At 40.8% G+C, this 27,825-nt stretch overlaps 1 protein-coding gene and 1 pseudogene across 7 annotated transcripts in view; one reads left to right on the forward strand and one right to left on the reverse strand.

Annotated features, from left to right (window-relative positions):
* Positions 1-27,825, forward strand: part of PAQR8 (progestin and adipoQ receptor family member 8) — a 150,809-nt gene that overhangs the window by 12,924 nt on the left and 110,060 nt on the right. For 2 of the 7 annotated variants that reach the window (XM_062186256.1, XM_062186255.1), the window contains exon 2: positions 9,586-9,836. The exons of 2 other annotated variants lie outside the window; for them this stretch is intronic. In XM_062186256.1, coding sequence (XP_062042240.1) covers positions 9,830-9,836 — 7 coding nt within the window. In that variant the 5' untranslated portion in view covers positions 9,586-9,829. Of the gene's footprint in view, positions 1-2,202; positions 2,264-9,568; positions 9,837-27,825 lie in introns of all 7 variants that reach the window. 3 more of the 7 variants (XM_062186257.1, XM_062186259.1, XM_062186258.1) reach the window with 3 other exon arrangements.
* On the reverse strand, positions 4,233-5,008 carry LOC133756918 (acidic leucine-rich nuclear phosphoprotein 32 family member E-like; annotated as a pseudogene).

Consider the following 27,825-nt stretch of genomic DNA (forward strand, 5'->3'; position numbering starts at 1 on the left):
CCCAGAATTCATATCTAGAAATCCTACACCTCAAGGTGATGGTATTAGGATGTGAGGCCTTTGGCAAGATGATATGGTTATGAGAATGGAGTCTACCAGGGGACTGCCTTATCCCTTCCACTTTGTAAGGACACAGATAGCACTGTCTATGAGGAAGTGAGCCCTTGTCATACACTGTACGCTACTGGTACCTGGATCTTGAATTTACAGCCTGCAAAACTGGCCGTGAGGGTCTGGCAGTTTTATTTTTGAGTTACCTAGTCCAAAGCATTCTGTTACAGCTTCCTGAGCAGTCTAAGACAGAAGATGTGTCTAGATGAGGTTAATGTTGAATCAGTTGATTTTGTAAAGCAGGATGCACTCCTCAGTGTGGGTAGGTCTCATCCAATCTACTGAAGTCTTGAATAGAATAAAAGGCAGAGCAAAAAAAAATTCTGACTATCATCAAGCTTTCAGAGCTGAATTTGGATTCCAACTATATCATCTGCTCTCCTAGGTCTTGGACTTCTCAGCTTCTATAACTGCATCATCCATTCCTTATAATCTCTCTCTCTCTCTCTACCTGCATGCATGCATGCACACATACACAGACACCCATGAGAGTATTCAAAAGTTCACTGGGGGATGGCATTGTGGTGCAATAAATTAAGCTACCACTGTGAGTTGACTGGGGCTGTCAAGACTCAGCTCCTTCCTCTGGTCCACATCGTTTACCCACTCTGAGTTTTTTATCCCTTAATGTTAATGGGAGGTTTATGGTAGAAGGTTTGCCTTCTGTAAATTCTTCATGCAATGTCAGGGGATCATCCCCGTCTAGCCAGGGAATGAAAATCCTCAGCTGACTGATTTAGAGAGATTGCTTGAGAAGCTAAAGATCAGGCAGCAGTCACTGGCAATGGGTAGAAGCCCTGCATGACCATTTTTTTGGCATGGAAATGTTTATTCTGGAACAAATGTAACAGTTAGAATGAGTATATTTGGGCAAAGAAGGGTAAGAACCATGTCAGAGAAGAGAGAGCACTTCTTACTGCCTTCCCAGTGGTGGGAATTTTCAGGTTTCCCTTACCAAAATCAAACAAACCACTTGGCTTGTTTATAAATTCTTTTTATACCTCTTTCTGTGAGCACACTGTTAATGTACATGTCACAGGTTCCATTAGTTATTACACTCCCCGTGCCGCCAGTAGATATTCTAGTGTCAGCTGCTTGTCCATGACCGCTTCATCTAGGGAATCCACAGATTTGTGTGTTTGCTATAGAGCCTAGCCAGTTTTTTATACTAGGTTGTTTAAGACAACAAGCAGATTCATTGAAGCAGCTTCATGGAATGTAGCAAGATTTTTCCTCCTATTATGGTGAAAAATCTTACCATAGGCTTTTCCTGTCAATAGAAGTTTCCCGAGAAAAATAGGAGAAATAGAAAATGTTTGTCAGGTAGCAAGTGCAGTAGCCTTAATGTGTCTCTAGGGAGACACATTTCTGCTTTATAGAAAAGCAGAAATTTTACTTATCATTTAGCCTTTGAATATAAACTTGAGACCCTCAGTTAGCTCACAAGAGTAGGCAGGATTATCTTCTGAATGTACGTATGAAGACCCAAGGGGTGGAAATTTATTTCTTGACAGAGGTATGCAGGTAAAGATGCTGAGCCAGGTGTCTGGACTATTGCTCCCCACATTCCAACAACCCTCCCTCTTCAGCCTTGTCTGTATTATTAAACACCTAAAATGCTAAGTCTAACAGATAATCCAGGGAGTTTGGGGTACCAGGGCCAAGTTTCTGGAGTTTCCTCTGATTATCTGAGGCTGACTGACTAATGAAATAGGTACCAAATAGGATCTATGCTTTTTGAGTGTGAGGGTCTATTTAATGTGTTTTCTCTTTTTTTATCCCAAATATTTTGTATTTTTAATGGACATCCACTTGAAAGTGAGTCAATTTTAGTATCAGATTACTTTCAAATATTTTTCCAACTGCCTAGTGTATTTCAATTAAATGCCATATCTATAATGCTTTAAAACTACAGGAAAAATAATTAAAGGTTGTACTCAGAAAAATTATCAATACTTTGCAAAGTGGTATCCAAATCATTTGAGAAGCCAACTTAAAAACTTTACTCAAACATCTCATAATGATCAACTGGCACTTGTTGCTCCTAAAAGCCTCCTCTGCTTCTTTTCTTTCTTCATCCTACTGAGACAGTTTTACATGTTATCAATCAAGAAATGGAGTCTGATGTGTTGTCAGCCAAGAAAGATTTATGGTAAGCATATTTTGTTGCATAAAATCGTATCAATAATAATATCTGAAAAAATAATAATATCTGTGTCTCAGAAAATAATCCATTTTTTCCCTTTGCTTGTTCAAAACACAGATCTGAAAAGGGGAGTGAGGTATAAAACTAAAGGTTTTCCTGGGTATTTCCACAAGTTTCCTACTTTATTTTGAGATAAAGGGAGGGAGCAAAATATTGAGAGAAGGTGATCATAAAAGAATTGGTAACAGGAAAAAGAATGCACAGCTAGAAAGAAAAAATAAATATGTATTGGCATGTCGTGATCTGCAGCCTGAATAAAGGGCTCACCTGCATGGCTCTAGTTTTAGTATAAGTGACTTTTCCTTCAAAGATAAAATCTTATCAGTCACAACAAAACCCATGAACTATATTATTGATTAGAGCTTCCATACAACTCATTAACTAGATTGCTGAATAGAACCTTTAATTAAGGTCCTTTTATTCAATCCTGTGACTTCACATGTTGATAATTGTTTTTTTTTTAACTTTTATTTAATAAATATAAATTTCGAAAGTACAACTTTTGGATTATAGTGACTTTTCCCCCATAACCTCCCTCACACCCTCAACCATCCCATCTCCCATTCCCATCCCATTCTTCATCAAGATTCATTTTCAATTATCTTTATATATAGAAGATTAGAATATGCTAAATAAAGATATCAACAGTTTGTACCCACGCAGATACACAAAGTATAAAGTACTGTTTGAGTAGTGGGTTTACTGTTAATTTGCATAGTTCAACACATTAAGGACAGAGATCCCACATGGGGAGCAAGTGAACAGTAAGTCCTGTTGTTAATTTAACAATTGGCACTTCTATTTATAATGTCAGTGATCACCCAAGGCTCTTGTCATGAGCTGCCTAGGCTATAGAAGCCTCTTGAGTTCCCAAACTCCGATCTTATCTAGACAAGGCCAGTAGTCAAAGTGGAAGTTCTCTCTTCCCTTCAGAGAAAGGTACCTCCATCTTTGATGGCTGGTTCTTTCCGCTGGGATCTCACTCACAGAGATCTTTCATTTAGGTCTTTTTTTTTTTTTTTTTTTTTTTGCCACAGTGTCTTGGCTTTCCATGCCTGAGAAACTCTCATGGGCTTTTTAGCTGGATCTGAATGCCTTAGGACTGATTCTGAGGCCAGAGTGCTGTTTAGGACATCTGCCATTCTATGAGTCTGCTGTGTATCCTGCTTCCCATGTTGGATCTTTCTCTCCTTTTCAATTCTATCAGTTATTATTAGCAGACACTAGTCTTGTTTATGTTATCCCTTTGACACTTAATCCTATCATTATGATCAGTTATGAACTGAAACTGATCACTTTGACTAGAAAGATGGCATTGGTACATGCCACCTTGATGGGATTGAATTGGAATCCCCTGGCACATAGAACCTTTACTATTCTGCTTCTCTTTTTTATTCATGTGACAAAAAAAAAAAAACATCCAAATGTCCCTATCCCCAAAAGAAGTCATTTTCTTCAACTAAAGATCTCTGGATCACCTCTAACAAAATAACCAACTTGTTCAGGTGACTATTGTCATTTCATGTTATAACTGACTATAATCTTAATTTATTTATAAATAACTTTAAAGTTTATGAATGAAATATACCAAACTATGCCTGTGTAAAAGCAATCATGTTTTAATTATGAGCTAAAAATGACTAACAGTGAGCCTGAATTAGAAAAATTAAGATTCTAAATAAATTGCTAGAGAATTTCACAATGGGGGCCAATGAATATTATTCTCTACATGCAATATGATCATTAATAGACTAGTAACTCTTATTTTAAGTGATAAGGCAAAAAGAGTATAACCAAACTTCTCCTATACACATTGTCTTCTAAAGGGACAGCTATTATACACAGAGAAACACAGGAAGAAGTGATCACTCCATTGCACACCCAGGAATATTAGGGACTCTGGTCTCAGAATGATCTATTCATCTTCTTCCACTCCATCATCTTCAGCATCTCATTTCCTCTTCTCCCCTCAAAGACACTCTTCTTCCTCATCACCCTCTTCTTCTCCTTCTCCAACATATCATCATCATCTTCATCCTGAATTTCATCTTTCATTAAGTATGAGAGGTCAACTTCTCCTCCCTCTCCCAATTCTGAGCCTGCTTCATCTTCATCCTAATCCTCCTGTTCTTCCTCCTCCGCTTCCTCCAATCTTTCAGGTGGACCAGCCTCATCTTCTTCATCATCATCTTCATCACCATGCTCATGGTCATCCTCTTCAGAGTCTTGGGCTTTGTTATCCTCCTGATCAAATCCATCCAAATATGTGATTTACTGTAGCAATTTAAAAATACTTCCTCTATAATCTTCAAGGTTTGTGATCTCACAGTTAAAACAAGTCAAGAGTTTTAAAATTTTTAAGATTTTGCAGAGCTTCAACTGTACTGAGATCTTTGATTTTTGTTTCCACTCAGATTGAGGTAGATAAAATTTGGGGACTTCTCTTCCAGGGCTTCCAAGCCTTTAGAAATTATATTGTCACTAAGTTACAACTTTTGAAGTTTATTTAAGATGGGAAACTGTGCCAAATAACCGAGTTCCACATTAGCCATACTCAGAAACTCCAGTTATTTAAAAGTATCCTCCAGACCTTCAATTTCTCCTTTCCCCATTGACACACAGGCAGTTATCAAGGACTAACTCTATCACGTCCTCCAGGGCTCTGTTCCTTAACTCGTTAATCTTCTTCTTCATCTCCCTGTCCTCCTCCTGCTTTTCTGCCACTACTCTCCACCTTTACACTTTCCTGTCTTTCTCACTACCTCCAATCCTAAAAATTTTTTAAAATTTGGAAATGAATGAAAAGAAATGCAAATATAAGCCCCTACTACCACCAGATAGATGCGAAGAAGAATAGCAAATGGAGTCCAAGGAGTTGGGACTCTAACTCAGCTGTCTCCACCTCCTTGTTTACACACCCTTGCACACACATACACACACACACAAAGCTACAGTTCCTTCCCCTTCAATGGCTGCTTGGAAACCCTAATGTATTTTCTTAAGGCCCCTATGAGCCATTCTTGAAATAAGGCTGGATTCTTCTCCTGATGTCTGTTACCTCCCTGACTTTGTCATAATTTATAGGCTTGATAATACATGTCCTCAGTCCAGCAAGTAGACAGGTAACCATATGGTCTCTGATAAATCCAGTCATGGTCTGTTAGTGGGACTGCTGTAGCTCTCACAGCATATTGGCTGGCTGGATGAGCCACCATAGAGTTAGCATAAGCTTGGGCCTCAGCCCAGATATGCTTTTTTTCTCCCGGGGTACAAAAAGTGGGTAAGACATTATATAGGTCACTGCAGGTTAGGTTAAAGGACATGTACTCTAATTGTCCCTCCATCTCTGTATGCCACCTTTCTCAGGGGACAAAGCTTACTTTATGGATGGTAGAGGGGTATCTATGTAGGTTGTAGGGTGGAGGCTATGGGCCAATAGAAGGCAGGGGAGAAACAGGCTCTGAGGGAGAGGGGAAGGACCCAGCACCCTCTGGGGATGGTTCTAACACTGGGACAAGCTGAGCTTAGAGTGATAGAGCCTTGGGTGGTGGAGAACCTCTCATCAGTCGGTCATGCATCATGTCTTTCTGTTGCTCCTCTGTATCTTGTGTCTCTAGGAGGGCAGGGACATACAGAGTCTATAGCTCCTTCTAAGGATGGGGCTTTAAAAGAGTGGTGTGAAGGCTTGGATGTAAGGAATTTCTGATCATCTTTGCTGTGTCTTACAGAAATAGTCAAGTTGGAAGATAGTATTGAAGACAAAAGTACTGTTTGGTGGCTGGGTCTCTCCATTTTCTAGCTGATTTTGAGGTCAGAGAATATTGCAAAAGAAAAAATAGCTGTTTCTTGTTTATACCCTCTAATCCCAGAGTTTCCCAATTTCTGAGTAGGCAATCCAGAGGTGAGTCCATGGGAACAGATGGAGAGTTACCCATAGCTATAAAAGCCTCTTCATGTCCAAGGGAGACAAAAGCAAGGCATGGCTCTGCAAGAGACCTGTGTCATGTTCAGGTGTTTATCTTGAACCCTGGAACTTTTGGGGGTTATGCAGATTCAGCATCCCAGGATGTCAAACTGCGCTTTGCACGCCAGAGGTGCCCCAAGGGCCCTTATTAATTGTTTCAGATTCAACATACCAGGCCTTGAATGTGATCCGTTTCACACACTCAGGGTCTGTCTTGAATCCTGGGACTTTCGCCTCACTCAGGGTCTATCTCAAACACTGGGGGGCTCCACTGTGCCTAGGGTCCTTAGATCCTGGGGCTTTAGAGGGGATTGGTCACAAGAAATCTTGGCCTTAATTATAATGTTACAGCAAAGTAGTAACCCACTTTGTGCCTCAGGTTCAGTTGGTAGCAGTCTAATATAGTGATTAAAATCATCCTAAGATTTTTCAATTGAAGGGAGAGCAGAGGGCCCTTATTAAGAATATGGAGGTGCTTTCAAATGGAGCATTCCCTAGAGCACTCATTAGTCAGATCCTAGTACCATTTCCAGATCCCTTGTTCTGTGCTACACCATGAGGGATGACCACACTGTAATAAATGATGCAGAGAAGAGAACCCCAAGGTAAATGGGGTGGTGTTCGGATCAAGTAGATGTTGGAGCCAGGAACATGAGAGTGGCCATGTACCAAGGGGTATTCCACAGAGGCAGAAAAGTGCTCAGAGTTAAGAGGATGACAGAGTCTATTTGCCACATGGAAGGAGATACTAACTGCATGGGGACAAAGCACCTCATTGGTAAGGGTGACAAAATAGGCAGTAGGGCACTCATCCTGAAGGAGCAAAAAGGTTACAGGATGTTTAGAAAACATAGGGAAAAGAGAAGTCAGGCAAGATAGAAAGTCCATGGTCAGACAGTGTTAGAAAAGAGAAATGACCCTCCATGCACTGCATGGCTTGGGAGCAAGTCTCAGTCACTCTTAAAAATGTTCTTCACAAAAGCCTTTAAGGTATCCAGTCTGTACAGTTTCATTTCTTGGCTTTCCCACCTCCAGGAGCCACTGGAGGGAGCAAACGTGGCTGGGTTCAAAAGAATTAGTCTATAGTAGGTCATAATGGAAGGAGAGAAAGGCAGAAAGAGACTAAGACCATTGTGGCCATCTGGGGAGTAAGCCAGTGGATAGAAGACCTCTCTTTCTCTCTGCCTTTACCTCTCTATAACTCTGCCTTTCAAATAAATAAATAAATATTTTAAAAAGAAGAAGATATATCATGGTATCCAGTGCATGATGGGAGTATGAGTGCTGGCCAAGATAATTTTATTATACTAACATTATAATGACCTAAAGATCATTACCTGCAGCTATATTTTTTTATTTCCAGCTGGCACTGGTTCCAAGTTTGCAACATTTCAGAACTTGCAGTTTCTGCTGCACAGAGGAGCAGATCTTAGTGGTTCACAGAAGGCAGCTTTGGGTGGTGCAGAGCGGACTGTCGTGCATGCCAGGCCAGCCTGAACCTGGCTGTCATGTGGGGACTAGCACAGCTGCTGCATCAACTGGCTAGGGCTTTTGTCCTGAATTCGGTCAGCTGGAGCCTTCCTATGTCAGGGCCATCATTCTAAGAGTCAGCTTGGGCTGTCACACAGTGGCTCTGCTGCAGCTGTCAAACCACAGGTCAATTGGGACTGTGAAACCTCTGCTCTTCTGTCTAGCTACCTGCTTGCCCAGATCAGAGAATGATCTTCCATCCACTGATTCACTCTCCTAATGCTTGCAACAGCCACGGGTGGGCTGGGCAGATACCAGGCACCCAGAACACAATCTGAGTCTCCTGTGTGCATGTCAGGGAGCTAAATACTTGGGTCATCACCTCCTACCTCCCAGGTATGCTAATGTGTCAGATGCCCACCACAGGATTTCAGATTGTTTTTGTACCAAAATAACTTACCAATAAGTTGGCACAGCAATAAAGACATCACTCAAGACACCTGCATCCCAAATCAGAGTGCCTGGGTTCACTTCCCAGTGCCATTTCCAATTCCAGCTTCCCGCTAATGTGCACTCTGGGAGGCAGTAGGCGGTGGCTCAAGTTCTTGACCCCTGCCACCCACATAGAAGACCTGTAATGAGTTCCAGGCCCCTAGCTTCATCCTAATCCAGCTCCAGCTCTTTTTAAGCATTTGGAAAGAGATCCAGTGGATAGAAAATGAATCTCTCTCTCTCTCTCTCACCCCCACCCCCGCCTTTCAAATAAAATGAAAATGAATAAACATATCTTTTAATTTTATTTCCCACGAGCTTTTTTTTTAATTAAAATTTATCTATTCATTTGAAAGTCGGAGTGACACAGAGAGAGAAGAGGCAGAGAGAGAGAGAGAGGTCTTCCATGTGCTGGTTCACTCCCTAATTAGCCACAATGGCTGGAGCTGTGCTGATCCAAAGCTAGGAACCAGGAGCTTCTTCTGGGTCTCCCACATGGGTGCAGGGGCCCAAGGGCTTGGGCCATCTTCTACTGCTTTGCCAGGCTACAACACTTCCTGGATTGGAAGTGGAGCAGCCAGGACTTGAACTGGCGTCCTTATGGGATGCCAACACTGCAGGCGGCGGCTTTAGCCACTATGCCACAGCACCAGCCCCTTTCTACGAGCTTTATGAAGTATCCTCATATACGTACATGAACCCTTAATGCTTCGGTTTCTCTGGAGAACTCTGGCTAATGTACCTGCCTACACCTTGACTTTAACTCCCTAAGACTGATTTTGGACTCCTGATCTCCAGAACTGCAAGATAAATTTATGTTAAGCCACTAAATTTGTTACAATAGCAATAGGAACCATATTACTATCATTTGCAGGGTTGGTTCAAAGAATGGCAGGCTTGTGTGTCAAAGTATATAGATGTACATGAAATGCATACGCCTCTATGAGTGGTAAAAGCAGCACTCAGGAAACTTGAAGTAGGACCAGCAAATGAGTAGGTCCACCACTATATTTATTTGAACTAGTAACAGCCACAGACCTGTGACCAGTTTCTTATAAGCCCATTGACAGTACAGTTTGTTCTCTTCTGTGGATGGCCAGCCTGTCTGTGCTTTCCAGGTACTGCATAGAAAGAGACAACACTCCTTAAGTGTTAGGAACAGTAAAGGCAGGAAAGGAGAGGGGAGAGTTAAGATGGAAAAAAGAAAGAGGGGCTGAAGGAGATATTCCAGTGAGAAAACAGGAAGGACTGGCAGCAGGTTGCACCCTGAGTTGGCTGTCTGGCATGCCAGGAATTGACTGATGCTTGGTGTACTTGAACTCCAGCTTCCTTTGCTGTGCAGGCCGTTTCTGTTCTATGCCACACTGAAGATGGAAGCTGTGGTCCCACGCCAGGTGGAAGACCTTGCCTCCGCTGATACACAGACTGTGAAGCAAGCAGCAGCTGGCAAACACCTACCTCACAGATGTGCTCTGCTCAACACAGGACCTTACCTTACCCTGGAAGCACTCCTGCCAGCCTTTCAGCTGCCTGAAGACCTGTTCAACTCTGCCCCAGACAACTAAGAGCCACACAGCTCCTTGGCGATGACAGGTAGGTAATATACTACCGTCATTCACTGACAGAAAGTTAGGGTTACCTAGAACGGGATCTATGGAGTTCTTAAGTCCCCCCCCCCCCCCCCATCCAGTCCCCAGGTAGTGGAGAAGAGAGTGCCTGCATCTGTATGGCAAACTGGCTTGCCTCCAACACGTATGTGTCGTGGCTGGACCTTGGGTAACCAACAGATACCTGTAAAACAATAGGTTGGTCTTAGCTAACCTTAACTAAGATACTTTGCTGCTCTAACATCTTTGGGTTAATTTGAAAGGCCATAATGTTAGCTAAGATAGCTTTAACTTAGATTGTTTCTAAGGTAGTATAATAAATATAGCATGGAAAGTATTATGAATTCAACAATGCATTCCACAATTTTTTAAAGATTTATTTATTTATTTATTTGAAAGACACAGAGACAAAGGGAGAGACAGAGAGCTTCCATCTGCTGGTTCATTCCCCAAATTCCTGCGACAGCTGTCTGTCCATATTTGTCTCCCTCATGAATGGCAGGGTCCTAAACACTTGGGCCATCTTCTGCTGCTTTCCTAGGCACATTAGCAGGGAGGTGAGTCAGAAGCAAAACAGTGGGGACTTTAACTTGTACTCCAGTATAGGATGTCACCCTCAAAGGCAGCAGCTTAACCCACTATGCATTGCCTGCCCCACAATTATTTATTGAACTTCCACCCACTTTTTTTTTTTTTTTTTGACTTGAGAGACAGAGAACTCCCATCTGCTGGTTTATTCTTCAAATGCCAGTGATAGCTGAAGCTGTGCCAGGGACTGAATCCAGGTCTTCCATGTTGTTTGCAGGAACCCAATTGAGCCATCACTGCCACCTCCCAGTGTTCATGTTAGTAGGAAGTTGAAACCAGGAGCCAGAGTCAGACATCAAATCCAGACACTCCAGTATGCAATGGGGACATCCTGGCTTAATTGTAAGGCAAATTCTAGCCCCAGAGCCCTTTTTATGTGCTAGGAATTACGAGAAGAACAACGGATAAAACGAGAAAGCCACTACAGATAGTGTATTAAATATAAATATATCTTAGAAGTGTGTATCTAGCTGATATGTAGTATACTAGAAAGAATGTGTTTTGTCTTTCAGTGAAGATTTTGTGGAAGAAAGAATATTTTTAAATGAATGATGGATTATACCATATCTAATTTGAAATCCTGTATCTATCTGTCCTCTATGTAAACATGTTTCAGATAAGTTTAGTGAGATTTGAAATAAACATTTGTTCACCTTTTAAGTTGATGAATAAAATTTTAAACTGAATAAAAGAAAAATAGATTTTCCAACTTGTGAATCCATTTGTCTACCCACTTTCAACTTGTTTATTATAATGAGCAGAATGTATTATCTAAATAAACATGTACCATTCTTTTCCTTCAAAGGGGAAGTGAAGGTTCATCTGGAAAAAAATCTCTCCTGGGTAACAAATTCGCTGGTGCCCAGCAGTGACTTCTCTTTTTTTATATTCACAATTGTCCTTCAAGAATTTGGCTCAGAATTGGCATCTCTGGTTTGCAGAACCAACTTTCTTCCCCTTTTCATAAATTAGAACAGTGTGTACCCATCTGCAGTCTTCTGGCCTCTCTCCCTGGCTCCACAGTCCCTGCCAAATGGCCAACAGTCTTCTCATATATAAATTCTGCTGGGACCCCGGCTGGAATTTGTCCAAGCGTGGAGACATAAGTCCATTCAAAGCCAGGCATTCTCTTACAATACCCCACTCATTCTGTGCTCCATTGTCTTCTTGCTGATATTTGTGTAAAGAACATTCAGCTTCACATAAGTGGGAGCAGGGAAACTGGTGTTTAGAGGTAGAAAGCAGGAAGTCCCTGGTGCAAGTCCAGATGTTATCCTTCTCCCAAGGTACAATCTTGGGCCGAGTGATCCAGTTCTTTGAATTTAAGTCTGCTCATCTGTAAGATGAGAATAATAATAGCTGTTAATATTGTAGCTGGATTGTCATGGTATCATAAAGATTGATTAAGATATTTGTAAGAGCACAAAAAAAAGAGTGCTGAGCATTAATTGATAATAGCACCAAAGCAGGTGAACTGATCTGCTTCCTCATAGATATATAGATTTATGGGATTTTGGAGGTGAAAGTGCTGGAGAAGTCACCTTGTTCTACCTCCCCATTCATGGGATCAGTATTTATGGAGCAGTGCATTTCAGCATGAAGCAGCTTCTCTCCCATCACCATCACAATGTGTGACCTGAGCCACATGCCTGCAACCCCCTATGCTCCCTCATACTCTGCAAAAAGACTTTCCTCCATGTCAGGTACTTTTATACCTCTATCTCATTAGTACTTACAACAACCCTAGATGCAAGATTTCTAATCTTCATTTTACAGCCATGGAAACTGAGGTTCAGAGATAGTAAATGATTTATTCAAGACTGTGTGGATAATAAATGAGATTCAGCCCAGGCCTGTCTGAAACCAAAGCCCTTGCTGTTTTTTACAGTGTTACATCATCTTTTTCTCAAGCTGCCTATTCTTGAAAACGCATATGTTGAAGTTCTGATCGCCAGGGTATTGGGATCTCTGGGAGGTACCTGGGGTAACATGAGGTTATAAGGGTGATAGGATTTGTACTCTTATAGGAAGAAACACTAGAGAGCTTGCTCTAACACATAACAAGCTCCACTTAGAAACAGCAGTCTCAGAATGAAACATCTCTTGGGGCAGGCATCAAGGCTCAGTGGGTTAAGGGGACACTTGGCAACAGCAGTAGCTCATATTGTAGTGCTGGTTCAAGTCTCAAATATTCTGCTTCCAATCCAGCTCCATGCTAATAATCCTGGGAAAACAGTGGAAGATGGCTCAAGTGCTCTGTCCCCTGCCACCCAAGTAGAAGCCTTGAATGGAGTTCCTCACTCCCAGCTTTGACCTGACCCAGCCCTGGCTGTTTTGGCCATCTAGGGAGTAAACCAGTGGATAGAAGATCTCTCCCCACCCCCACCCCCGATGCTCTGCCTTTCAAATAAATAAATCTTAAAAAAAAAAAAAAGAGAGAAAGAACGAATGAAGACTCCCTTGCCAAGAGCACCTTGATCTTGTGCTTCTCAGCCTCCAGAACTGTAAGATGTTAATTTCTATGAATTTATTTTGGAAGGCAACTATGCTCAACACTATACTGCCAGTGCCTGTCACTGATACTTTGTTATGCAAGCCTGAGCTTCCTGGGTCTTTACTGTCTTCGTTCCAATGTGGCATTTTTCAAAAGTGACTTGATTAATTAATGAGCTTGCACTTCAGCCTGATAGGTCTGTCTGGCTGTCAGCTTTCTGCCTTTTTTATCGTTCATTGTATCCTTAGTGTTTGGCTTTTGACAGTTCTCTTATACTCTGGAGACATCTTCCTGTTTAGCTTCCTAGGCCGTGTAACCAGATCTGTGTTTTTTCCTTGAATGGTCTGATATTTGCCTTTTAAAAAAATCTGGCTATGTTCATTCTTGAGTATTCTGAACTTCAAAAAGATCTGCTGATGCCCCAAACTGAGTCACTAGTTTTCTCTTTGAAAAATCTTGTATTCCAAGTTAGTCCAAGATAAGCAGTGTCCCCTTTTCTTCCTCTAATCCTGGCGGCCTCAGTTGTTGGCCAGGTGAATGAACAGGCTGGTGGATACAGCATATGTGCCTTCCTGCTCCTGCTGATATTGCCTTTCCCTGAGTCTCCTAGCAATTGATGTTTGTTCTACTGAGGTTAGCCCTGGATTGCTGGGACTTGTACACATCAGGCAAAATACTGAGAACCTATAGTTTTTTTCCTTGTAGTCTACAAAAATGTTTTAAATCCAGAAAAGAGGATGAGTTTAAAAAACAATGTGCAGGGGCCGGCGCCGTGGCTCACTTGGTTAATCCTCCACCTGCAGTGCCGGCATCCCATATGGGCGCCTAGTTCTAGTCCTGGCTGCTCCTCTTCCAGCCCAGCTCTCTGCTGTGGCCCAGGAGGGCAGTGGAGGATGGCCCAGGTGCTTGGGCTCCTGCACCCACATGGGAGACCAGGAAGAAGCACCTGGCTCCTGGCTTCGGATCGGCGCAGCGCCAGCCGTAGCGGCCATTTGGGGAGTGAACCAACAGAAGGAAGACCTTTCTCTCTGTCTCTCTCACTGTCTATAACTCTACCTGTCAAATAAATTTAAATAAATTTTGTAAAATATGCAAAATCAAAATTAATATATATTTAAATGTTAAAAACTTAATATTTATTAAAATTGATGAACTGCAACTCAAGTTTTCTCTTAGATGGTGAGACAAATGATGATTGATGTTAACTGTGGGTTCATCTTAAGATGTTTTATATGATGGAGGTAGTGGAGTCTTAGAGAGTAAGAATGTCTGGGGCCTACCAGAGTCTTAAAACTGCTTTGCTCAACTATATATTATTTCAACTTTATTCTGATTTCTTGTGTCATTCTCTTTTAGAAAAGATTTACTTTATTTATATGAATATCAGAGTTATTATGGAGAGGAAGAGTCAGAGAGAGGGTTCTTCCATCTTGTGGTTCACTCCCCAAATGGCTGTGTGTGTATGTCTGCCTTTCAAGTAAATAAGTTAAAATGTTATTCAAAGATCATGAATCAATAGGCAGTTAAAGTTTTTCAATGTATTGGTGTTATCTACTCATTGTTAAGTATGGTGCTTAGTACTTAGGGTGAGAATAAGGGGTGATATACAAAAGAGAGAATGTGGTCCCTGAGCTTATGAGTTCAAATTCAAGATAGTAAAAAGAGCTTTGATTTTTCTCCACTTTCCTTTGCTTCCTCTGGCTTCTTTCAGTTCCTCAAATTCACTGAGCTCCTTCCTCCTGTCCTAGGACCTTTGCAGATGCAGATGTTGTTGCTTGGATGCTCTTCCCGCCACCCTTTGCTTGACTTCCTGAGACCTGTCAACTCTTTAGTTATCTGTTTATTAATTTACTATAACTATTTGAAAGGTAGAGAAACAGAGAGAGAGAGAGAGAATTTCCTATCTGCTGGTTCACTCCTCCAAATTCCTGCAGTAACTCAGGCTGGACCAGGCCAAAGCTAAGAGCCTAGAACTCAATTCATTTCTCCCACATAGGTGTCAGGGACACAAGTACTTGAGCCATCACCTACTGCCTGCCAGGATCTGCATTAACAGGAAGCTGGAATTGGGAATAGGGCTGGGACTCCAACCCAGGTAATCTGATATGGGATGCAAGTGTGTCAAGCAGCATCTTAACTGCTATTTGAAAGGCCTACCCCTAGTTATCTCTTTAAATGTCCGTTCCTCAGACACCTTCCCTCACCACACCCTTGGAGATACAAGCCCATTCAAAGCCAGGCATTCTCTTACAATACCCCGCTCATTCTGTACTTGATTGTCTTCCTGCTGATGCTTGTATAAGGAACATTCAACACCATATGTCTTAAAATGTTTTCTGTTGCTATAAGAGGATACCACAAACTAGGTAATTTACAAAGAAAAGACATTAATTTTTCACGATTTTGGAGGCATCTGGTGAGGGCTTCATGGTATGCCGTGATGTGGCAGGAGGCATCACTGAGAGACAGAGCAAGGGCACTGGCTTGGGCCTTTCTTCTTATAAATTCACCAACCCTATCCTGAAGGTCTAATCCTAATTGCTTCCCAAAGGCTCCACCTCCAAGAACCATCAACATATGAACTGGGGGATTAAGTTTTTATTTATTATAAAGATTTATTTATATATTTAAAAGACAGAGTTACAGAGAGAAAGGGAGAGATCTTCATCCACTGGTTCACTCCCTAAATGGCCACAACAGCCAGTACTGGTCCAAGCCAAAGCCAGGAGTCAGGAATTCCACCTGGGTCTCCTATATGGGTGGCAAGAGCCCAACTACTCAACCATCTTCTGCAGCTTTTCTAGGCACATTAGTGGGAGCTGGTTCAGAAGCCAAACAGCTGGGACTTGAACAAGGGCCCTGATATGGGATGCTGGTGTTGCAAGCAGTGACTTTACCCTGTGCTCTACAACTCTGACTCCAGGGGATTAAGTTTCTAACACATGAACTTCTAGAGGACACATTCAAATCATAACAGGCTTCATCTGTTATTCTTTTATAGCTTCCCAATGTTTTTGTTTTTGATTTTCTTTTACAGCAATTCACATGTATAATTTATGCCTGTGGGCCAGCACCGCAGCTCAATAGGCTAATCCTCCGCCTGCCGCACCGGCACACCAGGTGCCCAGTCGGGGCACCAGATTCTGTCCTGGTTGCTCCTCTTCCAGTCCAGCTCTCTGCTCTGGCCCGGGAGTGCAGTGGAGGATGACCCAGGTCCTTGGGCCCTGCACCCACATGGGAGACCAGGGGAAGCACCTGGCTCCTGGCTTCGGATCAGCGTGGTGCACCAGCCACAGCGCACCGGCTGCAGCGGCCACTTGGGGGTGGAACCAACGGCAAAGGAAGCCCTTTCTCTCTGTCTCTCACTGTCCACTCTGCCTGTCAAAAAAAAAAAAATTATGCCTGTGTATTTATTTGCAGTCTATCTTGCCCAATTCCAGGGTAACTTGAGGATAGAGAGAGATCAGTTCTGTTTTGTTCACTGTATATCCAGTGCCCATCATTGCATGGCAGACAGTAAGTGCTTATTAAGCATTTATTTAATAAATGATAGAGGAAGGGTGCACACTCCTAAAGCAGCTAAATGGCAATGGTAGAGTGCCTAGAATTAAAAGGAAATCAGAAACAGGACTTCTAAGGGAAACATTGGAAGGGTTTCAAGGAAGAGAAGGGATGGACAGGATTTGGACAGACTGAGAGGAAGGGACTGGGCATTGTAAGTTTAGGGAGTGCCAGGAAGAGAAATCCAGGCTGTGATGATAAGGGTGTTGGTCTGAGAACAGCTGAAATATCAGCTTGGGTGGTGGCATTCTGGCACAGTGGGTTAAAGCTCCACTTGCAATGCTGGCATCCTGTATGAATGCTGGTTCAAGTCCTAGCTGTTCTACTTCCAACTCAGCTCCCTACTAATGTGCCTGAAAAGGCAAAGGAGAATGGCCCAAGTGCTTGGGCTCCTGCCATCTACTTGGAAGACCTGGATGGAGCTCTGAGCTCGTGGCTTCAGCCTGGTCCAGCCCCAGCTGTTACAGCCATTTGGTAAGTAAACCAGCAGGTGAAGGATTTCTCTCTCTGTTTCTCCCTTTCTCTCTGTAACTCTACCTTTCAAATAAATATATAAATCTTCATTTGATTATTGGTAACTTTTTACCCTATAGAAAATATTAAACATAAAGCTGATATATTATCACATACATCATATAATATATATGAAATATTATATATAAAACATATATTCATATATATTCATATAAAAACATATATACTTTGTGTATAAAACATCATCGAATTTCAGGGAAACTTGAAATACAAATGCCTTCAGGGTTATTGAAAATGACAGTGTTGGAGTGGACATGTGGTACAGTGGTTAAGACATCACTTTTGACACCTGAACTGCACATCAGATTGCCTGGATTTGAGGCTGGCTCTAGTTCCAATTCCAGCTTCCGACTAATGCACCCGGGAGAAAGCAGGTAATATTTCAAGTGTTGAGCCCCCGTCACTCTTGTGGGAGACCAGAATGGAGTTCCAGGCTCTTGGCTTCAGCCTAGCCCAGCCCTAGCTGTTTGCAGGCAGGCATTTGAGAAGTGAAAATAGTGAATGGCAGCTCTCTCTCTGTCTCTCTGTCTCTGTCTCTGTCTCTCTGTTTGCCTTTCATATAAAAACAGATATAGAAATTTGACAAAAAAAAACCTGACACTCTGGTAGAGCTCTCATGTCCATTCGCTCCCTTATTGCTGCAGAAGTCAACTAGTCACTTGGCCTCTGAAATAGACTGCCTTTCCCAGGCATTTCTTGTAGTTGGATGTGGGTCTAAGTACTTTATATGTGTGTGTATGTCTATGGTACCTTGCTTAAATAAGAGTATCTTACATTTTACATCCCCTTTCTTCTTAGAAAGTCAAAGCTTATAAATTTTCAAAATAACACCTCTTTCATTAAGGAAAATTTTAATACCCATAGTGTTTAGGTGTTAGAATATTTCCATTACCAAAATACTTGAGTGCTGTTTTTTAAAACCTTCAACCCACTTAACAACATTATTTTTACTTATTTTAATACCCATACATTTCTTAGAAAGAATAGAAAGTAACCTAGAAAAAAGAAAATGGTTTGATTGCATTTTTAAATGTGAAATAATTTTCTTAGTGACTATTTGCAAGAAGAATATTTAGATTACTTTTAACATTTTAGTATCCATTTTAAGGCTGAAACTACATAGCTAGCGGTACTTATATTTCACATGGGAAAACTGATGCATGGGAAATGTGTGTCAGGGTTCCCTCTAGTAAGCAACAGAAGCCAGCTCCAGCTAATGTAAGCACAAAAAGGACTTCTCTTTAAAATATTAGGAAAGGGACAGGCATTTGGCAGTGACTCAAATGCTGGCTGGGACACCTGCATCCCATATGGAAGTGCTGGAGTTTGAGTCCTGACTCTACTGCTGATTTCAGCTTCCTGGGAGGCAGCAGGTGGTGGCTCAAATAGCTGGGTCCCTCGCACCCATGGAAGAGTTCAGGGATGAGTTCTGGGCTCCTGGCTTTACCTGGTCCAGTTCTAGCTGCTGTAGGCATCTAGGGAGTAAAGCAATAGATGGTTTCTTTTTCTCTCCTCTGTGTGTGTGTGTCTTCGTTTTGTCTTTTTCTCTGCCTTTTGAATGAAAATAAATAAATAATTTTAAAAATGGTAAACAAAATATTGAGAAAGCCATAGAATTTTCCAGTGTGTAAAAACCAGGCTTAGAGACCACATGCAGAAACTGACATTCCTGAGAAAGTTCAAGTTTTATAGCCTTAAAAGTAGAGCTACCTAGAGGGAACAAAACATCTTAGCTGAACAATGGCGCAATGTGGTACCCCTGGCATGCCCTTGAGCAATAAAGGCATATTTGACTATTAAAACAGGAAATTATGGTGTTAGGCTTAAATTAAGTTTACATGATAGATGATGACCAATATTTCTAATTGAATTCAAGTGCAAACACATCTACCATCTCATAAATCTTGTAAAATTGAAACCATAGGACATTTAAACTAATGCATATATCCTAACTGTTGTATTACAAATACACATTAACATGCCCAATGTTAAAGTAGCCACCTAATTTATTTGTGCCTACTTAAGTCTCAAAAAGTTTCCCTGCCAAACTCTCACAATCACTGAAGCCAGTATTAAGATTTTAAAAAGGGGTTAAAGTGGGTTATTGGCCGCAGTTCAGGCTCAAGGCAAGGAGCCAGTCCTGGCATTCTGGCTGAGAAGTTTGCAATACAAAAGAGCTTATTAATTCCTCCTCAGACCAGAGCAGAAGGCATCTTTTTGCCCTCTGCAGAATGGTTGTTGTGAGTCACCAGTGTGCCTTAATTCTGGCTGGTTTCAAGGTTAGAGAGACAAGATGAGGAACAGAAGGTCTCCATACCTGCTTCTCAGTTTGGGTCATGCCTTTGGGACCAGTTTCTTGGGGTATTAGGAGTAATGTTGCTTTCACCAGGAAGTGTGGTCTGACTGTTATCTGCTGCTTGTGTAAAAGCAAACACTCCACTGATGGTTCCCCATTGTACAATCTCACTACTTTTAAGACAAGAGAGAACAGTAATAATAATAATGATAATGTCTAGCATTTTTTGAGTATGTACTATGCACCTGAGATTTTGCCAAGTGCATCCTCACAGTAATTCTATACAGAAGGCTCTGCATTAACTTCATTTTACAGAAAATGGGGGCCAGTGATGTGGTATAGCAGAGTAAGCTTCATCCCATATGGGTGCCAGTTCAAGTCCTGGCTGCTCCTCTTCCAATCCAGTTCCCTGCTAATGTGCCTGGAAAGGCAGCAAAGAATGACCTGTTGTTTAGGTCCCTGTCACCCATAGGGGAGACCAGAAGAAGCTCCTGGCTCCTGGCTTTTGCCTGGCCCAGTACCCACTCTTGTAGCCATCTGGGGAGTGAACCAGCAGATGGAAGATCCTGTCCTTCATCCCCTGTCTCCACACTCACCCAGGGTGCTAACAAATCTAACTGCTGTCTTTATAACTCTGCTTTTTTATTGCTATTTTCTATAACTAGAATCATATATACTATGTACTCTCTTATATCTGGTTTTTAATCACTTAGCATAAAGCTTCTGAGATTGATCTACAGACCATTCCTTTCTATTGCTGTGTAGCTTTCTATTGTGTGAATATAGTACAGTTTGCCATCAACCCCTCAGCTGATATGCATTTAGGTTTATCCAGTTGGGGCTATTCTGAATAATGCCACTTGAACATTTGTGTTCAAGTCTTGTCTGAATCACTGGACCTTTTTCCAGAATTAATAGGCCTGTCAGTACTCATGATTTTAACTATAAATTTCCTATATTTCTTTCTCTATCCCTTAGCTTACTTTTAGAGCAGAGAGGATTCAAACTCCCTGAACCAAGCAGTGATCACACCGTATTTCACATGACTAACTTTATCCACTTACCCAAACACTGTCTAAAACTTTTCACAATCGTAGTTAGCACCCAAAGATAGTAAAAGTCTTCACAAATGCCCTGATCTATACTTGTTCAGCCCAAGATTGATTTACAACAGATTACCTATGATAGACTTTCAGATTATTTTAAACATCTGTTAAAAAGAACAGTTGAATGGGGACAGATATTTGACACAGCAGTTAAGACACCACTTTGGATGCCCACATCTGATTTAGGAGTGCCTGGGTTTGAGTCCCAGCTTTGCTTCTAATTCCAGCTTCCTGCTAATGAACAACCTGGGAGGCCAGCGCCATGGCTCACTAGGCTAATCCTCCACCTGTGGCACTGGCACCCAGGGTTCTAGTCCCAGTTGGGGCGCCAGATTCTGTCCCAGTTGCTCCTCTTCCAGGCCAGCTTTCTGCTGTGGCCTGGGAAGGCAGTGGAGGATGGCCCAAGTCCTTAGGCTCTGCACCCGCATGGGAGACCAGAAGAAGCACCTGGCTCCTGGCTTCAGATTGGCGCAGCACGCCAGCTGGAATGGCCATTTGGGGGATGAACCAACGAAAGGAAGACCTTTCTCTCTCTCTCACTGTCTAACTTGCTTGTCCAAAAAAAAAAAAAAGAACAACCTGGGAGGCAACATGCCTCTATTAGTTGAGTCCCCATCACCTACATGGGAGACCGGGTTGAATTCTGGGCTCTTGGCTTCCTCCTGGTCCAGCCCCAGCTGTTGCCAGCATTTGGGGAGAGAACAAGCAGATAGAAGATCTCTCTGTGTCTGTGTCTTTCTATCCCTCCATCTTTCAAATAAAGTGAAAATAAATATTTTTTTTTTAAATAAAGCCACACACTTCATTGTGTAAGAAGTACGGTGTATCTATAGAATAGATTCCAAGCATCTACATCCGACTTATCTTTGATAAAGGAACTAAAATCAACCCCTGAAGCAAGGGTATCTCATCAACGAATGGTGCTGGAAAAACTAGATCTCCACATGCAGAAGTATGAAGCAAGACCCTTACCTTACAACATATACACAAATCCACTCAAAATGGATTAATGACCTAAATCTACAACCAGTACAATCAAATTATTAGAGAACGTTGAGGAAACTCTGCAAGACTTTGGCACAGGCCAAAGACTTTTTGGAAAAGACCCCAGAGGCACAAGCAATCAAAGCCAAAATTGACAAATGGGATTATATCAAATTGAGAAGCTTCTGTACTGCAAAAGAAATACTCAGCAAAGTGTAGAGACAACCGACAGAATGGGAGAAATTATTTGCAAACTATACAACTGATAAAGGATCAATAACCAGAATATATAAAGAGATCAAGAAACTCAAGAACAACAAAACAAACTACTCAGTTAAGAAATAGGTAAAGGACTTAAACAGACACTTTTCTTTTTTTACATTTTTGCAATCTTTCTTAGTTAAGTTTTCTTTTTTTATTTAATGAATGCATTTTTACATAGATACAACTTTAAGAATACAGTGGTTCTTTCCCTCATGCCCCTAACCCCTCCTCCCTTCCCACCTCCCATTTCCTCTCCCATTTGCTTCTTCATTATGTATCATTTTTAGTATGACTTTATATATAGAGGATCATCTCTGTGCTAATCATAGATTTCAACAATTTGCCCCCACACCCACACATAATATATAGAGTACAGTTTTGGGAGAGAATTTGCAGTCGATTCTCATATTGCAATTCAATAGGGACAGAGGTCCTACCTGGGGAGCAAGTGCACATTGATTACTGTTGTTCCTTTAACAATTAACACTCTTTTTTATGACGTCAGTGATCATCTGAGGCTCTTGTTGTGAACTGCCAGGGCTATGGAGGCCTTTTGTGACCATAGACTCCATAGTTACTTGGACATGGCCATAAGCAAAGAGGATGTTCTCCTCTCCCTTTAGGGAAGAGTGTCTCCTTTAATGACCCTTTCCTCTTAAACAGACACTTTTCAAAAGAGGAAATCCAAATAGCCAACAGACACATGAAAAAATGCTCAAGTTCACTGGCCGTCAGGGAAATGCAGTTAGAATGTCTTCCATACAGAAATCAACAAACAACAAATGCTGGCGATGATGTGGGGAAAAAGGTACCCTAATCCACTATTGGTAGGAATGTAAACTGGTAGAGACACCATGGAAGACAGTATGGCAATACCTCAGAAATCTGAATATAGATCTACCATATGACCCAGCCATCCCACTCCTGGGAATTTACCCAAGGGAAATGAAATCAGCATATGAAAGAGTTATCTGTGTACCTCCATGTTTATTGCAGCTCAGTTCATAGTAGCTAAGACATAAAATCAACCCAAATACCTGTCAGCCAAAGACTGGATAAAGAAACTAGGGGATATGTACACCATGGAATAATACACAACAAAGAAAAAAAATTGGTCATTTGCAACAAAATAAATAAAACTGAAAAACAGCATACTTAGTGAAATAAGCCAGTCCCAAAAGGACAAATACCATATGTTCTCCCTGACCTTTATAACTAATAGAGTACCTAAAAGGCAATCTGTAGAAGTGAAATTGATTCTTTGAGTAGCAGTGACCTTGAACGGCCTTGTCTTGACTGTTTAGGAACAGTTTTCTTTCTTTTTTTTTTTTTTTTTTCATATTATCTGTTGAACTCCTACCAAACATAAAGATAATCATATGTGTGTAAAGTTAATTGAAAATAGATCTTAGTAAAAAGTAAGAGTGGGAATAAGAGAGATAAGAGAGGGAGGAGGAAGGTGGGTGGGAGTGTGTGTGGGAGGGCAGGCATGGAGGGAAGAATCACCATGACCCTAAAGTTGTAATTATGAAATGTATGAAGTTTGTAGCTTTAAAGTGGTATAGTTCTGCATACATTCCTATATACTTACTTCTAAGGGTACAGCTTAAAAACTTGCCATGAGACCCCAAATCTCCCTAGGTTGTGTGGTAAAAATAACATTTTAAGTGATAAAGTGAGTATATGGATAGGTTTAAGTGTTAAAGTGCTCATAATGATAGTATTAAGTGTTTGGTAATAGTAATAGAATTAAAAAGGAGTGAATGCTCCAAAATGGGAAGCAGTCCATACTGCAGACTCATAGAATGACAATCACCTTAAGTAGCACTCTGAATCAGCCCTTAAGGCATTTGGTCTGGCTGAAAAGCCCAGGGGAGCATTTCAGGCATGGAAAGCCAAGACACTATGGCAAAAAGTGTCCTACATGAAGGACCTCTGTGGGTGAGACCCCAGTGGAAAGACATGGTCATCAAAGAAGAATGTACTTTTCTCTGAAGGGAGGAGAGAACTTCCACTTTGCTTATGGTAAATACTGAAGGAGTTTGTGGATTCAAAAGGCTTTAGGCAGCTCAGGTCAAGAGCCTTGGGTGATCACTGATGTCATACATAAAAAGTGTTAATTGTTAAATTAACAATAGGAGTCACTCTGCACTAACTTCCCATGCACGACCTCTGTCCTCAAAGAGTTGGGTTATGAGAGTTAATAGTGAAACCTGTTCTCGAAGATTTACTTCATTTTAGTGTATTAAGTGGAACTTATGTCTCATAAGCTATAGTTATATCTAAGTGCTCACAAAAGACCTATCATTCATGGGTTCTTCTTCAAAGTTAATTAAGTTTCTCAAAAAATTTTATATATATATATATATATATATATATATATATATATATAAATTAACCCTTTTGTTGAATTAAACATTATTTTTTCCTTATTGTAAAAATAATCCTTCCATTATTCTATTGTACAATAAGGTACAGTAGTTAACAATAACAATGTATTTTTCTAAATAGCTAGAAGAAAAACTTTTCAATGTAAGTGGTGGATGCTAGTTATCCTAATTTGATCTTTAAAATCTATTCATGTATTGAATTATTACATTGTACCCCATAAATGTACAATTATTGTTTCTCAATAACAATAATCTAATAAAAATTATATTACCCCAAAAAAAGTGAAGTCAGTACTTGTCCTTTAGTGACTGACATATTTCACTTAGCATGATGTCTTCAAAGTCTACCCATGCTGTACATGTATGATAATTTCCTTCCTTTTCTGAAAAGTTTAATTACTTATTTATCTGAAAGGCAGAGTGACAGAGAGGGAGAGGTAGAGGAGAAAGATATTCTGGTTCAATCCTCCAATTGCCTGTAACAGCTACAGATTGGCCAGACTGAAACCAGGAACCAGGAACACCATACATGTCACTCAATGGGGTGGCAGGGACCAAAGCATGTGGCTATTATCTGTTGCCTCCCAGGTCTATAAGGAAACTGGATCAGATGTGGACATAGCGCTCTTACATGGGATGCAAGCATCTCAAGTGACAACGTAAGCCACTATACTACAAAGCCCATCCCTTTTTCTTCACTTTTCAAAGCTTGATAACATTCCAATTTATGTATGTGCCAATTTTGTTAATCTATTCATCAGAATTTTTTTCAATGTAGGAAAAATGCATCTCTTTTTCTTTGTTGAGTTCTAATACTTAGAACTATTCATCAAACGTAGGAAATCATTCTTCTCTAGTTTCTTCTACTATGCTTACTGTTTAAAATTTTGTATTTGAAGTTTTTTTAGATTTCACAAAGTTTTAACACCTTTATTTCTTTTCATCTTATTTGAAAGGCAAAGAGACCCAGAAGTGTGTGTGTGTGTGTGTGTGTGTGTAAGAGAGAGAGAGAGGGAGAGAGAGAAAGAGAAAGAAAGAGATCTTCCACACATTAGTTCAAATCCCCAAATGCCCACAGTTGTCAGGGCTGAGCCAGGCTAAAGCCAGGGGCCTGGAACCCAGTCCAGGTAACCCGCCTGGGTGGCAAGGACTCAAGTTTTTGAGCCATCATCTGATGCTTCCCAGGATGTACATTAGCAGGAAGCTGGAATGGGAAGCAGAGCTTAGAGTTGAATCCAGGCAGTCCAATATAGGATGTGGGTGGCCTAAAAGTGTTTTAATACTGTGCCAGATGCCTTCCCCACTTTTGGAGTTTTAATTCACTAGATTAAATTTTCAGATTTATTCTAGTATAATATATGCTCGGATCCAATGAAAAGAGAAAACCGTTATCCACGTTGAGTTTACCTAGGTTCAGAGATTTAAGTGTACACAGTTTGTTGAGGATTGCTTTCAGAAACCACACATGTAAGAGAATGAGGGAAGCAAAATTCAGCAGGAGAAGAAACTGAATTGAGCAACAAAGCTTCAGTCAGTTCTATGAGTGCTAGACCTGGAATGGCTCTCCAGAGTTTTCTTAAGTTGAAAGGAGGGAGTCTGGGTTCTAGTCCCGGTTGGGGCGCCGGATTCTGTCCCGGTTGCTCCTCTTCCAGTCCAGCTCTCTGCTGTGGCCAGGGAGTGCAGTGGAGGATGGCCCAAGTGCTTGGGCCCTGCACCCCATGGGAGACCAGGAGAAGCACCTGGCTCCTGGCTTTGGATCGGCATAGCGTGCCGGCCGTAGCGGCCATTTGGGTAGTGAACCAATGGAAGGAAGACCTTTCTCTTTGTCTCTCTCTTTGTCTAACTCTGCCTGTCAAAAAAAAAAAAAAAAAAAAAAAAAAAAAGAAAAAAGAAAAGGAAAGAAAAAGAAAAGAAAAGAAAAAGGAGGGAGTTAGGCATTTATACCTCAACATTAAGCAGTTATTGGATGAGAGCTGCCTCTAAGGGTATAATTTTGGAACAACTCACTTTGAGAATAATTCTTGTAGTAAGACTCAATCATGAGCCTTCAGCCTTGGTCCTGAAAGCAGGGATATAGATATGTACTGCAACATCTCCTACACTTTCTTCCAAACACTATGTATTGACTAATGCATCTTTTTGCCACTCTTATTTTGTACAAATTTCCACATATACATGGGTTCATTCCTGAAATTCTCTTGTCTATTCTAATAATCTATTTGTTCACATGTCATTAATATACAGTACTGTGTTAAAAATTAGTCTTTTAAAATGTTTCAGTATGTACCCGGAGTAGTTCCTTCTCACAAACGTCAAACTGTTCCTAGTTATTCTTACTTGCTTAATTTTTATACAAACTTTAGATTAGCTTGCTAGTTAAATTAGGAAGAAGTGATTTAATTAAGTTTATAGAATAATTTAGAAGGAACAGGCATCTTTATGATGTTGAGTCATCATCCTCTCCAAGAATATGCTTTGACTTTTCATTTTATTCAAACTATCATTCATATTCCTCTATGGTGTTCTTAAACTTTTTTTTACATTTGTCTTATACATGTTTTGTTAAATTCATGCCTAGATACTTTATCTTCTAAAATATGTTTGTACATGAGATTTCTCCTACATTTCTCACTGATTGTATTATTTCTGAATATTAATTTTGAATGCAACCACCTAACTGTATTCCCTTACTGTTGATAATAGTTTTTTGTTCATTCTCTTGTGGTTGCCAATATGCAGTTATTTCCATCACAGGTAATATTTTTGCCTCCTCTTTTTTAATTGTGAGGCACCTAATTCCTTAATTTTAATTAAATTGAGTATAGGACTTTTTTTTTTTTTGACAGGCAGAGTGGACAGTGAGAGAGAGAGACAGAGAGAAAAGTCTTCCTTTACCGTTGGTTCACCCTCCAATGGCCGCTGCGGCCGGCGCGCTGCGGCTGGCGAGTATAGGACATTTTAGACACTAAGATTCTACAGCACATAATTCACAAAAGAAGGAAGCCTTTTTTATGTCTTTGGTTACCACACTGTCGTATAATTACACATTGTAGTTACAATCTTTAAGTGGATATCTCCATTATTAAATTATGATCTTCCTTGAGGGCAAGAAATGTTTTATTCATCTTTATATCTGCATCACTTAGCTTAGCACCTCATTAGATGTTTGTTGAAAAGTTAAAGGAAAATCAATAATCCAACCTTAAATGTGTTAAGAATAACTCTTATTAACAAGATGTCTACTCATGTCATCCAGCATTGATGTCAAGTAGCTGTATTTCTGTCAAATTTTCTGAAACCATTGAATATAATGTAATTTTTTCAGATGAGAACACCTTCCCACTCAGTGTAATTTTTCATTCTGCCAAGTACCTGCTTCAAATAGGCAACTTTTCTTTCTGATTCATCAAACACCTGCTGCCCATGACGTAGTTTTTTGTTTTTTGGCTCCAGTGTCTGGGACAACCCAGAGAGTTAAAGACTCCAACCTGCAACCAGAGGACAGCAGTAATATCAGAACTTCTGGGCACTGCTTGTCACAGCATTTTGTAAGATAGAAAGGGGGACTGAAATCTTTCTAACCAGTCTCTTTCCTTGGTCTCTGTTATCTCTAAACTTTGCAAAAAAAAAAAAAAAAAAGAGTCAAACGAAAGTCTGTGTTATTTGAGGTTTCTCAGATTTTTAGTATTCTGAAACATTCTCACATTGACACAGGTAGTAATAGACTCAGCCAGGAATGAAGGCTACATCCGCTAATT

Source organism: Lepus europaeus, chromosome 3 (assembly GCF_033115175.1).
Source record: "Lepus europaeus isolate LE1 chromosome 3, mLepTim1.pri, whole genome shotgun sequence".
NCBI lineage: Eukaryota > Metazoa > Chordata > Mammalia > Lagomorpha > Leporidae > Lepus > Lepus europaeus.